The 14,512-nt window shown below is 37.4% G+C and overlaps 1 protein-coding gene across 1 annotated transcript in view; it reads right to left on the bottom strand.

Moving 5' to 3' along the window:
* SMC1B (structural maintenance of chromosomes 1B) overlaps positions 1-14,512 on the bottom strand; it is a 29,919-nt gene that overhangs the window by 9,847 nt on the left and 5,560 nt on the right. Inside the window, exons 8-17 of the mRNA XM_056514623.1 lie at positions 12,700-12,782; positions 12,128-12,335; positions 9,748-9,933; positions 7,163-7,342; positions 6,231-6,377; positions 5,514-5,651; positions 4,917-5,033; positions 2,339-2,445; positions 1,453-1,594; positions 540-685 (exon numbers count right to left, since the gene is read on the bottom strand). Of these exons, the coding sequence (XP_056370598.1) occupies positions 540-685; positions 1,453-1,594; positions 2,339-2,445; positions 4,917-5,033; positions 5,514-5,651; positions 6,231-6,377; positions 7,163-7,342; positions 9,748-9,933; positions 12,128-12,335; positions 12,700-12,782 (1,454 nt within the window). The remainder of the gene's footprint in view (positions 1-539; positions 686-1,452; positions 1,595-2,338; positions 2,446-4,916; positions 5,034-5,513; positions 5,652-6,230; positions 6,378-7,162; positions 7,343-9,747; positions 9,934-12,127; positions 12,336-12,699; positions 12,783-14,512) is intronic.

Below are 14,512 nucleotides of genomic sequence, written 5' to 3'. Positions count from 1 at the left end.
TCTTTGCAACCAATTTCTCTGACAGCATCAAGTTACCATCAGCATAAACTGTCCACAAAGGAGCTGATTTAATATAACAGTACGACAAAATAATGACCTAAAGTTAGTATCAGTTTAAGGTATCCAACACATGAAAAGTCTGCAAAAATAACAGTGAAATTAGAAAATAAAATTCTTCCCATTAGTCAGACCCACTGTACAGCTCAAACTAAATTCAAACTATGATGGAAGTTCACGTATCCCCAGTCAAGATGTAAGCTACTATATACTCACCAAAAGAGATGAGAGATCTGTGGTCAGAGATCACAGTGAGACTTAAGACTGGGTAGATATAAAATATTTCTATATGATTTATGGCATGGGTCTCTTGAAATACTCTCCTTCACACTGAATTAGTAATACTGTCAAACTACAGATGCAAATCACTGTCTCTAATAAATCTTTCACAAGAAAACAAGAGAAATCCAAACATGTGATCAGTAAATCCCTTATAAATATTATCCCTTTTATCATCTCCCTGGAGTAGAAGTCAGAATTACCTATTAAGAGCTAACACTGTCTTTCTGAACTCTTCAACTTCTTTTTGGCTTTTTGTAAGCTCAGATTTATGAACACTTAATCTCTCCTTAAGTTGTTGCTGCTCCTCCAACAGGTCATTCACTTTTTTTAGAAGCTTTTCCTCATCCTGCATAGAAATATTTAAAATTTTAACCTCCCACCAAGAATCTAGATCTGGAAACTCTACTATACAGAAAAAAGGAGTTAAAGTTTAAACTTGTTACATTCAAACATGTTATAGCACAAGATCTGAAAGGCACTGGGGAGGGAGGGTTTTCCCCACTTTGTGACACTTTAATACATTTCACTTCTTGGTTTTTGTTCAAAGCACAGATTTTCTCCTTCCCTTTTCTGTGAACAAGCACAAGCTTGTTTCTTTAACAAGCACCATCAGCAAAATGCACAATAAAGAACACTGTGAAGGAGGAACCCATACATATTACTTCAACTAAAAATCCAACTTGGTTTCATAGCCTTATTTTAAATGTATTAGTGGCTGTGAAGTAGCTTAAAGATGTAAAGAGTTGTTTGCTCTTCGTCGTAAAATCTTCTGCTGAACCTGAGCCACCTGCTGCCGGTTTTATCTATAGTTGTATGTTGCCTTTTTGTATCAACAGAACACATTAACTGAACAAAATGTAAACTAATACTGTACAGATGTAAACCAGAACTTAACTCTTAGTAAGATTATTATTAATAATAACTAAGCATCCAAATACGGCAGTTTATTCTAAGGTTAAAATGCAATATGCATCTGCATTTTTCTATGTAATTACAAAGTCAACACTGAACTGACCCCTTGAAAAATTAATCCACAACATCAACTACATTCATTCAAAACTGGAGCTGAGAGGAACGAATGCACTGAATTAGAGAAATTGATTTCATTATTACCTTCTGCAGCTTGATAATCTCGGCTTCATCTTTATGAACTGTCTCCCTCAACTTGCTGACTGAGTTTGTTAATTTTTGTAGATGATCACGATTATATTCCAGCTGAATGTTCAGTCGCGTCCTCTGATTTTCAAACTCCAGTCTAGTCAAAGTACAGAATTTAAAACCAGTTCTTACCAAGCAGGCTACTAACTGTGATTGAACTCTATGTGAACACAAATATCTGCATTACATTGATTCTACTACATCCTGCAGATATATGGGAAATCACAAAGATATAGCAATACTGGTTTGAACAACTACAATACAGAATATGGCCACATTAATACAGAACGTGACACTAACTTCAATCATCAGTTCATTTTAGTAATCTCCTAAGACACAAATCTGTGGTGAAGAGACATGTCTGTGAGAGAAACACTAGCTGAGGCTGCCTGTGAAAAACTCAAGAACCTGTTTTCCTTATACGAGTATGCTCTTATACCAAACACCTGCATCTTACACCCAGTTCTTAACATTTTTCACACATGAGCAACCCTTCATGCTATTCTCAATCTGGGACACTGCCATTTTTCAATGTGGGTATTAGATAACTATATTTTTCTATTTTTACAATTGTGTACCAAAATATTAAATGTTACCTTTCAAGTTTGTTGCAAGCTGTCACTGACTCAGTCTAACAAACCCAACCCATAGCAGTGATCTAACTAATCCTTGTTTAACTAATCTATAGCCTAACTAATAGCACTGGCCTAACTACAGTGACAGGGAGAACCTTCTACATTTTCCTAGGACTTCATGTTGTTTCCTGGGATGAAGTTTCTCAAGTACCAGTGTGCCCAATCTAATACCAACCACTGGTTTACATTTAATTGATATATACCACCTTTTCTTATCAATCTCCTCTTGTTGTCTCACATGTTCTTGCTCATACACACGAATATTTTCTATACCAATTTCTTCACAGAATTCTTGGAAAACATCATCTTCAACCTTTGAAAACAGAAATGAAACAAAAAAAAGATTATACTATTTTGAAAGTCACAGATGTAAAATATCCAATCACTTCATGCTACAGACTAGATTTTTAAGGTACTTCAAGAAAACAGTTAACAACTATGGAGAAGTAACTTGTACTCAAAATTTTCAAATAACACTCTCAGTCCAAATGCCATCTATAAGGCATATGTGCCTGTGATCTACCAAGTGAAACTCTAATCTGAGCTCTTCTTGACAGCACCTAGCTATTCTGAAGACAAAAGTCATCTTATTGTAACCAGCCTCCCTGGTTTTACCTGTTCCCAGAGAGCTGAAAAAGAGAAAGTTGGACAGGACATTAATTAGATACACCAGATTTCTTGGGGGTGTAGTTCATTTCTTTAATTTGAATCCTTTCAAGAGACCCATAAATATTAACTACTGTGCTCTGTTTATAGAAAAGGCATAGGCACAAGCTCTGCCATGGAATATCTCATTTCTAATTATACAGTAGATACAAACAAAAGCATCAGACAAAACCAATTCTAAAATTTTAAAGAAAAAATCAAGCAGGCAAATACTAGGTACAGTGTATATGATTGGACTGAAGGAAAAAATAGCAACAGTCCATTCCTATAAATTCCTATTTAAAAGGAAACTCAATGGACTGAACAAAATTTTAAGAGAACTCTACAGGTCAAAGCCTAGTATTGTTAATAATGTTTTAGTATTCAGGCTTTTTTAGCCAGGTAGCAAATATTACATCAAACCAAGTTATACTATCCAAGTTACACTACTCTTGGTTCCAAATGATAGCCTCTATGTTTTTGTTTTTTCAGAACAAGCAAAAGAAAAGTTCCTGTATCTGGAATTCCTACACGGTTAACCATCAGTGACTTTCTCAGTGTTTGCAGATGACAGACATCTGCACTCCCTCATGCCTGCACCCCAAGCAAGACAGAGAACAGGCAGCAATTTTGGCTTGTTCTTACATGTAGAATTCCAGTCATGGATTAATCCCAGACTGACTGATGAGAATTGGGTCAGAAGCCAGGAACTAAATTACAGATGTACGATACAGCCTGCGTTACTGCAAACGGTGGTGAGGAATCTCTCCTTTTCCAGCAATATACATTTACACCAGCATCTAAGTCCTGGGCTGTGAACTTTCCAGATAAAACTGAAGTACCATTTTACCACAACTTATACCAGATTTCTTTGTTTGACAAGAGTAGGAACAAAGGCAGCCTCAAGATACAGGTAGAGATGAGGTGCCTATTTCCCCAAGAGGTCAGTTACTGCCTACTCTAGCAGAAGACAGCAGGAAACCTCTCTTGGCATCACATTAGGCTTTACTAACATTCCTTTCACTGAATGCCTTTAGTCTCTTCATGACAACCCTGCTCTAAAATCTAAAATACACTGTCTGTATAAACTGTTCTGGGGATCACTGGAAGACTAGTAAATGACAGAAACTGAGGGATGAGATGGCAGAAGTGTCTACACAAAAAATAGCTCAGAAACCTAAGTGGTGGATCACGTACCACAGAACTTTTCCTGCTGCTGGTAAGAAGCAGACAGGAGCAGATTCTAAAGACAAAACTGTTTAGTACCATAACAGATAACAAATTTGGACAGGTGGGGATAGAACAAGATCTCCATGTTCTACATCACCTACACCTTTAAAGAGAGAATGAGCAAAGAACACTCAGTTATATCACAAGCTAGCTTCATTTTCCACAAACTGGACTTGAATACAGGTATACAACGGTCCTAAAAAACCCCCAAAACCAACAAAATACTAAAAACAAGCCCCAAAAACCACAATATACAAAAAGAACCTTCTTCCCACCCAGCAAAGAAAAAACCAAACAAAATAATCACAAAAAGAAAACCTCTACAGAAACAAACAAATCCCCCAAAAAAGTGAAATAGGAATTTGCTGACAACCATCATGCACACCTCAGCCATTCTCCCAGGGTAATGACAGCACAGAGAAAAATGAACAAATACCAGCTACTTCCCAAGAGAAAGGAACCTTCAGACTATGCTATTTTTCATCTACTTTCCAAGCATACAGGCCATCCCCCAGACATGTCACCTGTAGAGTTCAGAACAAAGCCCTCTCACAGCACTGAGGACTGTTTTTAGCTCTAGAAAGCTGTGTATATTAAGCAAAGCTTCATCTGTTTGAGACATAGATGGATTTGGTTGGTTGGATTTGTGTTTAGCACTTGACAGTCACAGAACTTTGACTCTAAGGAAACTGATTTGCAAAGCTATGACTCGTATACACTAACATTCTCTGTTCACAGATACCTTGGTAAGAAAGTTAGAGGATGTGGAGAGATTGCTGGAAGAATGTACAAGCCTTGCTGACAAAGCAGTTTTCAAAGTTAAAAGTTGTCCAGGTCTAAACAACAGTAAAACTTAAGTTTCTGTAGCCTAACAGTATGAGCTCTCAAAGCTCTGACAAAAGGCATTACCTCGTTAATTTTTCTCTGAAATTCTTCTATTTTTTCTTTTCTTTGTACTATTCCTTCATTCAGCATATCATACTGAGCCTCAATATTTACCAGTTCACTTTCCAGTTTTGATTTTTCCTAGACAGAGAGGAAAAAGATGGTAATTTTTCTTAATAGGATGATTAACATTCTAGAAACTGGGACAGCTCTGTTTCAGGTTAACTGTTTTTTCTGATTAAAAACATTAAATATTTTCTTCTCAAATGGCACTTAGCCACTTTTATTGCCAATCTGCATGTTACAATTACAGTTTTAATGAGTGAAAAGCAAACCTAAAAAAGCACATAAAGTGCACTTTGACTTACAGACCTCTGAAGGTTACTAAATGATAAACTAAGCTTATCCAGAAAACCAAGTTATAAAACCACAATAGAAAAAAGCCTCATGTAAAGTACACTGCAATCTTGTTTTTTATATTTTAACAATTCCTCAGTTGTAACTGCTTATGTAAAACTTCAACTGAACTTTAAAAACTATGTAAGGAAGTAGCATTACTTGATCAGGAGTTGTTAAAACAAAATAATTAAACATGAAAATTATAAAGTATTAATACTATACCATGAAGAGATTAGCAAGATGTTTCTTTTTAATAAGGTCTAATTCACTCTGTGAATATTTAAGTCGTGTCTGAGTTCCTTGGCACTGAGCATGCAATTGCTTCAAGTCAGCCTCCTTCCGTCTGATCTTCATTAAGCCCTGCAAAAGTGTTATGGTGGGAGAAAAAGCTTTTTAAACAGAAAGTGAACTACTTGAAAATTATTTATTTTCAGATTTTAAAGCTAGCCTCACTGACATAGGCCTCATTCAAGGTAAAGCCTGATAGCACAGGTCACATTCAATATTAATACTATAATGGACTTATCTCTCCCAAGAAAGCAGCCACTCACAGATTACATTACACCTCCACCCCTCTTAAAAAAAGCCAACACTAACGGTATGACAAATCATTTCACACTGGCAGATTTTGGTTCATGCTAACATTCCCATTTTGACACAATCACATTGTCATTTTCACTACAAGTCTTTAGGCACTCTTATCTTATTCCTGAAGGGAGCTTGGACCAACAGTGTCATCCTGTATTTCTGCCTGCAAACTGAGAACCACAGCTCAGAACACAGATGCAGAGTTCATTATTAACTCGAAGAGGATGAACAGCTTTTATGTCCTGTCTGCATCTTCTAGAAGCTTTGCAAATTACATTTTTAGAAAATCACCTTCCCAGAACTGTTAGACACAGCATGACTTCTGCTGTTAAGTGCTTTTAAGAGACCTACCTTTAACTCATTAATCAAGCTATCTCTTCTTTCTTTCATTTTAGTAATTTCCTTCTCATCCCAACATCTAGCTTTAACTCTTAAATCACTTGATCCTCCAGAAATAACTCCAGATTTCAGAAATAAAGTTCCATCAAGAGCCACTGTCTGGAAGAAAATAATATATATCCAAATAAATCTGAAAAAACCTCAGCTGAAATACCCCATGCACTAGCAACCAAGATATGGTAGTTAAACAAGTAACAAGCACATCTAAGTTAGACTCAAATTGTTTTCTCTTCCAAACCTGCTAACACAAGACATTTGAAGAGAAATTCTGTTTTACTTTCTTCTGTTTCCTCCAAAGAGGAGTTCTTAATTTCAAATAAAAATGACACTCACCTTCAACTTAAAGCTGTCTTCATTAAAATTTTACATAGTTTATTATTAGTTTATTTTAGAAAGAATAAAACACTGTGTGCAGCAATAGAGACATGAATAAGAAGAAACTGCAGGAAGTGACAGAGAAGCTTCCAGCCCTTCACATGATTTATATCTACAACCAAGAAATTCTGGCAGATATTTTAAAGAATTTTGAAAGCATTTCTTCGAAGAAAATCTTGCAAGATAAAGTCTGTATTTTTAAATCAGACAGTTTTATAAGTAGGATTATCTATCCCTCCTACTCTTCATCACAAGGACCATATCAAGAATTATATTTGTACACTAACTATCCTTTCATTTGCCTTTTCCCAGGACACTGCTTCAACTTACTATCAGAGGAAAACACAGCCATGTGAAGCACCTAGTGCTTTGTTTCTGTGGGATTAGATAGCATAGTACAAACTCTGTGTTTATCTGCAATACTCCGGCATGCTTACGGAAGAATTATTTAATGGCATCAAACATGTAACTGCTGCAATGAAAAATGTATGCAACAAACTTTGGCTTACTTTCAACCTCACTGGTCCATCAAATGCAATGTGTTTTGCTTCCTTAACAGTTTCACAAATCAAGGCATTCCCACTCACAAACTGAATCACTTTTTTCAGCGCAGGAAATTGTGTTTGTACAACATCCACCATCATTTTAGCTCCTCTTATCTCCCTTAGCTTCTCATTAATTGGTTTAACCTGTAAAGCAAACAAGCAGTGATTAGAATCCATGTTGTTAGAGCAAAGCATGTCCAAATCTGAGTAGTCTGGGGACAGGATGTACAGATGTATGCAACAAGGGAGCTCAATCACTGCAAGGCTAGAAACAGATCTGCACCACTGTCCCTCAATCTGTGTAACCTATGGATTACTATTTATGATGCATTAAGATACTATTGTATAACCTAGGCATCTCAAAGGACACCAGTACACGGAGAATAAACAAGGGAGTTCAAGATGTCTGTGGTTGCAGTGCTACCACCTTGTCCAGAGAAGCTGTGGCTTCCCCATCCCTTCAAGTGTTCAAGGTCAGGGAGTAGGAGCAACCTGGTCTAGTGGAAGGTGTCCCTGCCCATGGAAGGCGTGGAACAGGATGAGCTTTAAGATCCATCCTAAACCAGTCTGTGATTATATGATTTTTTGGGGTCAAGAAGACATGGTCAGATAGTTCCTAGAGCTGGAGCTGTGCCATGGAGGAAAACAGGCTTTTTGGGAAGACAGGTGAGGTGGTGACGAGGAGGTGAAGTTCCCCTTTATGTGAGAGAACAGCTGGAATGCATGGAGGTTTTCCTGGGGAAAGAAGATGACCCATTTGGGAGCTCATAGGTGAGGACTGAGGGGCCTGGTAAAGGCAACACTGCAATGGGTGTCTGCTACATGCTGCCTGATCAGGAAGGACAAATGAATGAGGCTTTTAAGAGACAGCTAAAAGAACAACAAGAAAGGGCATAAGCAATCCATGATGTTCCTGAGAAGCACTGATGACCAGTTCCTTGCTCAAACAGCAGATATGCTGGAAGGTGGGAACATGAGGTGTGCTAGACCTCACAGTCAAATGGGAAAGGCTTGTAGGGGATGGGAAAGCCAAAAGCAGTCCTGGCTGCAGTAAGCATGACACAAAAGGGTTCAGCATCCTGAGAGTAGGCACCAGGGCAAAAGGCAAGCTCAGAGCCCTGGACTTTGGCATCTTCATGGAACAAGACCTCCAAATGAAGACAGGCCCAAGAATCCTGTTCAGTGTTCCAGGATCAGCTCCTCCAGTCTTAAGAGTGTTAACATACCAACAAGAAAGAAGTCAGGCAAAAATGCCACGAGGATAAAGAGTGAGCTCCTGGCAAAACTCAGATGCAAAAAGGAAACAAACAAAAGGTGGAAGCAGGAACAGGTAGTCTCAAAGGAATCCAGAAGCACTGTATAAGCATGCAAGTATGAGGTTAAAAAAGCCAAAACTCAGCTGAAACCAAATGTGACAAGGGATGTTGAAGAAATGGCATCTCTAAATGCACTTTTGGCACTGTAAATACACAGTGATAAAAGCAAAACTAAGGAAGATGCGAGCTTGCTACTGAATGAGGCAGAGGCCTTGGTGGCACAGCATATAGAACAGATTAAGGTACTGAATTCTTTACACCTCTGTCTTTACTTGCAAGACTAGCCTCTGGGAATCCAGGCAAGAGCTCAAGGGGGAGTCTAGAACAAGGAATACATATTCTTGCAAGGAAAGAGTCTGTCAGGCAAACTTTAGCAAACTGGACGCATGTAAATGCGCATGCCCTGGTGCAATGTGACCAGCAGAGCTGAAGGATGTCATTACAAGGTCACTTTCACTGCACCTTTGAATGATTATGGCAACTGAAAGAGGTGCCTAAGGATTAGGGGAAAACAATTGTCACTCCTGTGCTCAAGAAGGGGCAAGGAAGTAGACCAAGAAACTACAGGATGATCAGCCTCATGTTGATCAAGGAAAAGATGACAGAGCAACTTATCCTACAAACCAGTTCTAGGCATATAAACACAAAACTCTTGAAGAAGTAGTCAGCATGGACTCATCATGTCAGTCATGCATTATTAACAGCCTAACAATAGAAATGACTGGCCTGGCAGACCAAGGGAGAACAGTGAATATTATCTACCTAGACTCTAAACAGGCTTTTAACACTGTCTCCCCTAAGATCATCACGGAGAAGCTGATGAAATAGGGCCTGGATGAACAGTGAGGTGCAGTGAACACTGTCAGAACAGCCAAGCCCACAGGGTGCTGACTGGTAGCACAGCTGGAGGCCAGTAGGTAGCCATGCCAATACTGGGACAGATCCTGTTTAATGTCTTCATTAATCACGTGGATGACGCAGAAGAATGCACCCTCAGCGTTTGCTGATCACAAACAACTGGGAGGAATGGCTGATATGCCAGATGGTCACACCACCATCCAGAGGGACCTCCAGCTGGCTGGCAAAGTGGGCCAACAGGAGCCTCACAAAATTCACTCCCCAAGTCCTGTGCCTTAACAATTAAGCTGCTTTTAGCTAAACTTAAATGAGTCAGTATCAAGACTTACAAGTGTATTAGCTTCCTGATGACAGGAGAAAGAAAAACATACTTACATCAAGGTAATCCAAAGCAAGGAAAGTTTCAGGTTCAGCTCGTTCTTGTTTTAGAAACTGAATGCAATCTCTTGCTGTTTTCTCAGTGGCAACAACAATAGCAGTCATGTACTTGCTGAATACCTTGGTAACAGCAAGCTGGTATTTTTTATGAATAGGATGACACAGGTCAAGCAATCTTCCAAACTGAAGATTAAAATATAGAGAGATAATATTTTAGATATCAAAAATGGTTTTGCATACAAGATACGTTTCCCTCTTACTGCTTCAGTATTACTTATCAGCTGCACTCTCACAACAGATGTACATCAGAAAAAACTGAAATCATAGCAGTCATCAACCCAACTTATAAAGTGTACCTTAAAAATCTGAAAGGATCTCTTTTTCTCTAAGGTTACAGGTACATATCAATGTTTTACTCAGAATCTCTCATGCACTTCTAGAAGCATGACAGAGTGACAAAGTGAGCTAAGCACACTTTCTGGAGAGTAAGAAAGTAAGACTAAGTAACATCTTAAAATGACAATAACATCTTAGATAAACAGACTCATTACCTGCAAAATGGCAGCAAGAGGTACCATTTCAGTTTCAACACAAAAATGAAGAAGCATGAAATTAAAAAAAACTACTTTTCTTGTACTGTATAGTCCAAATGATCAAACCTCTTTTTCCATGTGTTGAAATAACATCTCCAGAGAGAAAATTATAGTTTTGTTGTACATGCTTCCTAAAGGTTTCTTTTCTGTAATTATAGTCAGAGCTGAACTTTCTCTGAATGTGCATCAGTAGATCATTCTGAATATTATTACCTGTGAATTCATGCAAAAACAATTTTCCTGCTTCTTGACGTGTAGCTACTCACCTCTTCTTGCACAACTACAGTGTTATTCTTATCAAATTTACTACTTGCAATGTTCACTCACCATTATAAGCATGTTTTAACAGAACAGAAGCTCTAAGATAGATGTAGGAATTGAACATTTAGAAGCTGTCTGCCATTTCTACCCATGAAATCCAGAAGACCAACACAAAGATTTCCTTCAGTTCTGCCAGCAGACAAAATGTATCTTCACCCTTCTGTCCTAAAACTGTGATTTAGGTTGTGTTCACTCATCTGGAAGTAGTACACCCAAGCATTAAGAAGCAGTTCAGAAACAACTACATTGCGTCAGTATGCTGATGTCAGGAAAACTACTGCAGGAACAAGGGTAACCGAAGCAGGCAACACTAAGCCTTCCTGTAACAGGATAAGTTTATGTAATGGACTGCACTTCTCATTTTTGTTAGAAGCCATCCTATCTCTAAGTACTCTCAAATTTGCAGTTCCTACAAGAAAAATCACAAAATATTCCTCAACACCAACCTTCCCTAAGCCAATGAGGCATGACCATCTGATCCAGGTCTTTTCCAACAGGGATATAAAACTAGAAGTAAGCAAAAAGAGATATGAAAGACTTGATTTGCTTTTTTTTGCACCATCTTGCTAAGTTGGAGGGACAAAATTCTAAAGAGCAGCTGAAAAGCAAATTTCTTACTCTCTGGAGAAAATAACAGGATCAAATGCTTGCCATGTTCTGAGGAGGTTTTTGCAAAAGACCAAGAAGCAAAAAGCATTTTAATTTTCATGTTCTAAAGGCAACACTTGAAAGCTGAGTAAACATTAAAAAAAGATTTCCAGCTTGTACATCTCATATGACTATGCATATCAAAAGGGACCAATTACACTGAGTCATACTCACAGACCAACTATTTAATTGACTATATTTATTAAAAATTTTTTAACTGAAATGGCTTTAAGTGTTGGAGTCCGTCTACCTTTTTGATGCCACTAAAAAGATGTAAAGGTGCTTCATAAACCAGTTAATGTCTGCTGACAATTCAGAATCAATAGACAAAACCCTTAATGGCATTACTGAAGTTTAATTTAGGGGAAATATGTAAAATATCCTAACTTACAAAGACAGACCATTTGATAATATAAAAAACTGTCTTTCAGAAGTACTTGTTCCAGAACAAATGGTCTCATGGCTAACCTTCCCATTAATTTGTTCAAAATAATGAAGTCAAAAAGGAGAACATAAGAAAACAAAAGCAGATAAGGAAAAAATTAATTAATTAAACACCACTAAATCATATGAGATCAAAATTACTATTTGATGTGAGCAATAATCCTTTCATTTTTGGAACCTGTGAAAAAATAATGCCAGTATATGTTCCAATTCTTCCAGTAATACTATTTCATCAAATACACTCAAGCCAGAACAAAATTTAAAAGGATATTCCAGATCATCCAATTTACTCCAGCTGTTTACTTAGTCTAATGCAGACCTTGTAAGTCTTAACTCTAAAATAAAGCATGTAAATGATGCCATCCCATTACCACAGAATCCGGATATAGCCTTTTTAGACTTTCCAGGATCTCTGCTCTCATCTGCTCACGCCTTCCTTCATGGTAATCAATTTTGGCATTCTGCAGTTCATCAACTACTTGGTTCAAGTCTTTGTTGACTTCAGCCATTTGTATTGTTGCATTCTCAATTTCCTTAGCCAGCACTTCCTCCTGCTGTTTTTTTTCTGTTAATGATCCCCTTTGAACAGGAGCAAAAATAATAAGCAACTCACAATTTTATTTATACACACTTTCAGTATAAATTATGGTCATTCTGCAGTCACCTAATTTCACAAGGAATAAATATCAGTCAGAAGACAAGACCCAGGAGGGAAGAACAAAGCTGTGCTAATACACAATGTAAATATCAATGCCTTCTAGAGCAGCACAACTACAAAACTGTCCTGTTTGTTTGCTGAGAATCAGTAAAAATTCTAGTTATTAAAATTTCAAAGAAAATAATTGGAAGGATATAGAATAATTAGAAGGAAATAGAAATCTGCTATGCTTTGAAAATGATTAATACCCAAGAAATCCAGTTAGCTTTTAATTTTTACACGTACATGCATATTTTAACATATTCTTCCAACTTCTCTATGCGTTTTTCATGCTCTTCTATCTGTTCCACAGTCTGCTTTATGGTTTCCTATGCAATCACAAACAGAATATGTTAAAAATAAACCAGAGTGAAGTGACAGTTTTAAGATATACAGTTCTACATTCAGAACAAGTACTGAATGTACTTTTCTTCTTTATTGCAACTTCACGGTGAAGTAACAGCATCTCTTTTGCAAGAGTAGGTGCCAAGGAGCAACTAAACAAATATAGAAAAATTATCTTACTATGGCCACTATTGGATTTTCCATGTTCAGCTACAGTTTAGGGAAAGCCTCTTCAGCACAGAGAATCATGACACCAACAAATAAAAAAAACTTTAAACAAAGAGCCAAGAAATTATAGGTCTTGAAACAGAAGAGATGATATTCTTGACCCTACATCAATAGTTTTTTCCAAAGAAGTTGACACAGTTTCCAAAATGAAAAAAAATTGTGGTAAAAAAAACCCCACCAATGGTAAATAAATTTTCCATCACTCAAATTTATTAAAAACACATTAACTGAAGCAAGTGGAGAAAAAAAATAATACTGCTACCTACACAGTTTATTAAGCCTTGATTTAACTCTTGAACTCCCTGTGACCTTTTAAATAGCCCTAGGGATGGAGAGTTAGCCTCTTCTTGCACCCACTACAATGTCTGCATATTCATGTTTCATGCACTTTTAAGTATTTCTTATTCCTTTCTCAACAACACAATGGGACTTGCTCAGTTTAAGAAGCACAGGCAACAGAATTTTTTTCACTTCTAGATATTTACTACGTTTTCCTGGTAACTACTAATTAATAAAGAAATAGTATTTTATGAAGAAAAAATGGATGTAGGAATATTAGCTTAGCTATTATGGTAAGAATAACTTCATAGCCTCATAAACATGGAGTAAAATATAAACTTGCTTCTATGGAAAAGTCTGTATGTTCAAGAATGATGTGTTTGGAACTCTATCGCTCATAACATCTCAGATGAGACATTTATAAGCTTTCTGAACAGCAGCCTTCCTCAACCTTGACTCTGTAAGAAAATGCTGAAGAAATGCATGCTGCCTCTCTAACTTCTTAGTACGTGACAAAAATGTAAGTTTGCAGAGTCTGAAGACAAAAAACAAAACAAAACAAAAAACCAAACAAAAAACACCCAGGAAACCCAACACCTAACAGGATGAGGTTTCCAGCAAAACAGAAATCATTAACTGAGCTTCTGCCCTTTTTAGTTCTATTAGAACCAGTTATCAGGCATGGAAACCAAGCCAGAGCGAAAAATGTATGTGTTTTATTGTTACGTTTGAATCCGCAACGCTGAAATATATCGGAATCAAAATTACTGCAACTCTGTTCATACAAAAAAGCTGCCTCTGAAGTGCAAGAGAAGAGTGGACACTGAGGTTTTTCCAACACAACACAGTCTTACACACAACTGACCTTAAAACCATCTCAGCAAAAAGGTAGCTGTAATCAAAATACACCTCTGCAGGGTGTGAGTGTCATACACATACAACAGCAGTGGGGCACCTCAGAAAGACTACACTTACAAATCCAGAAACTGATGACAATTAAGCCAGTAGCTGTAAAAAATCAGAGCCAAAGATTTCAAAGCCAAATCCCCAGTGTGGGCCCACACAATGATTTCTGAACAAATTCAGAGGCCATTTTGCTAAACCTGCTGCAACATGGAAACTGAGTTAATGTGTGCCATGTACCTCTTCTGTTGAGGACTTCATTACATCAAAGCACTGAATGCATTTATGTGGACAGCTATACCAG

The sequence above is a fragment of the Oenanthe melanoleuca genome, chromosome 1A (assembly GCF_029582105.1).
Source record: "Oenanthe melanoleuca isolate GR-GAL-2019-014 chromosome 1A, OMel1.0, whole genome shotgun sequence".
NCBI lineage: Eukaryota > Metazoa > Chordata > Aves > Passeriformes > Muscicapidae > Oenanthe > Oenanthe melanoleuca.
Note: the sequence above shows the minus strand (reverse complement) of the source record. Positions and strands in the feature narration are given on the sequence as shown.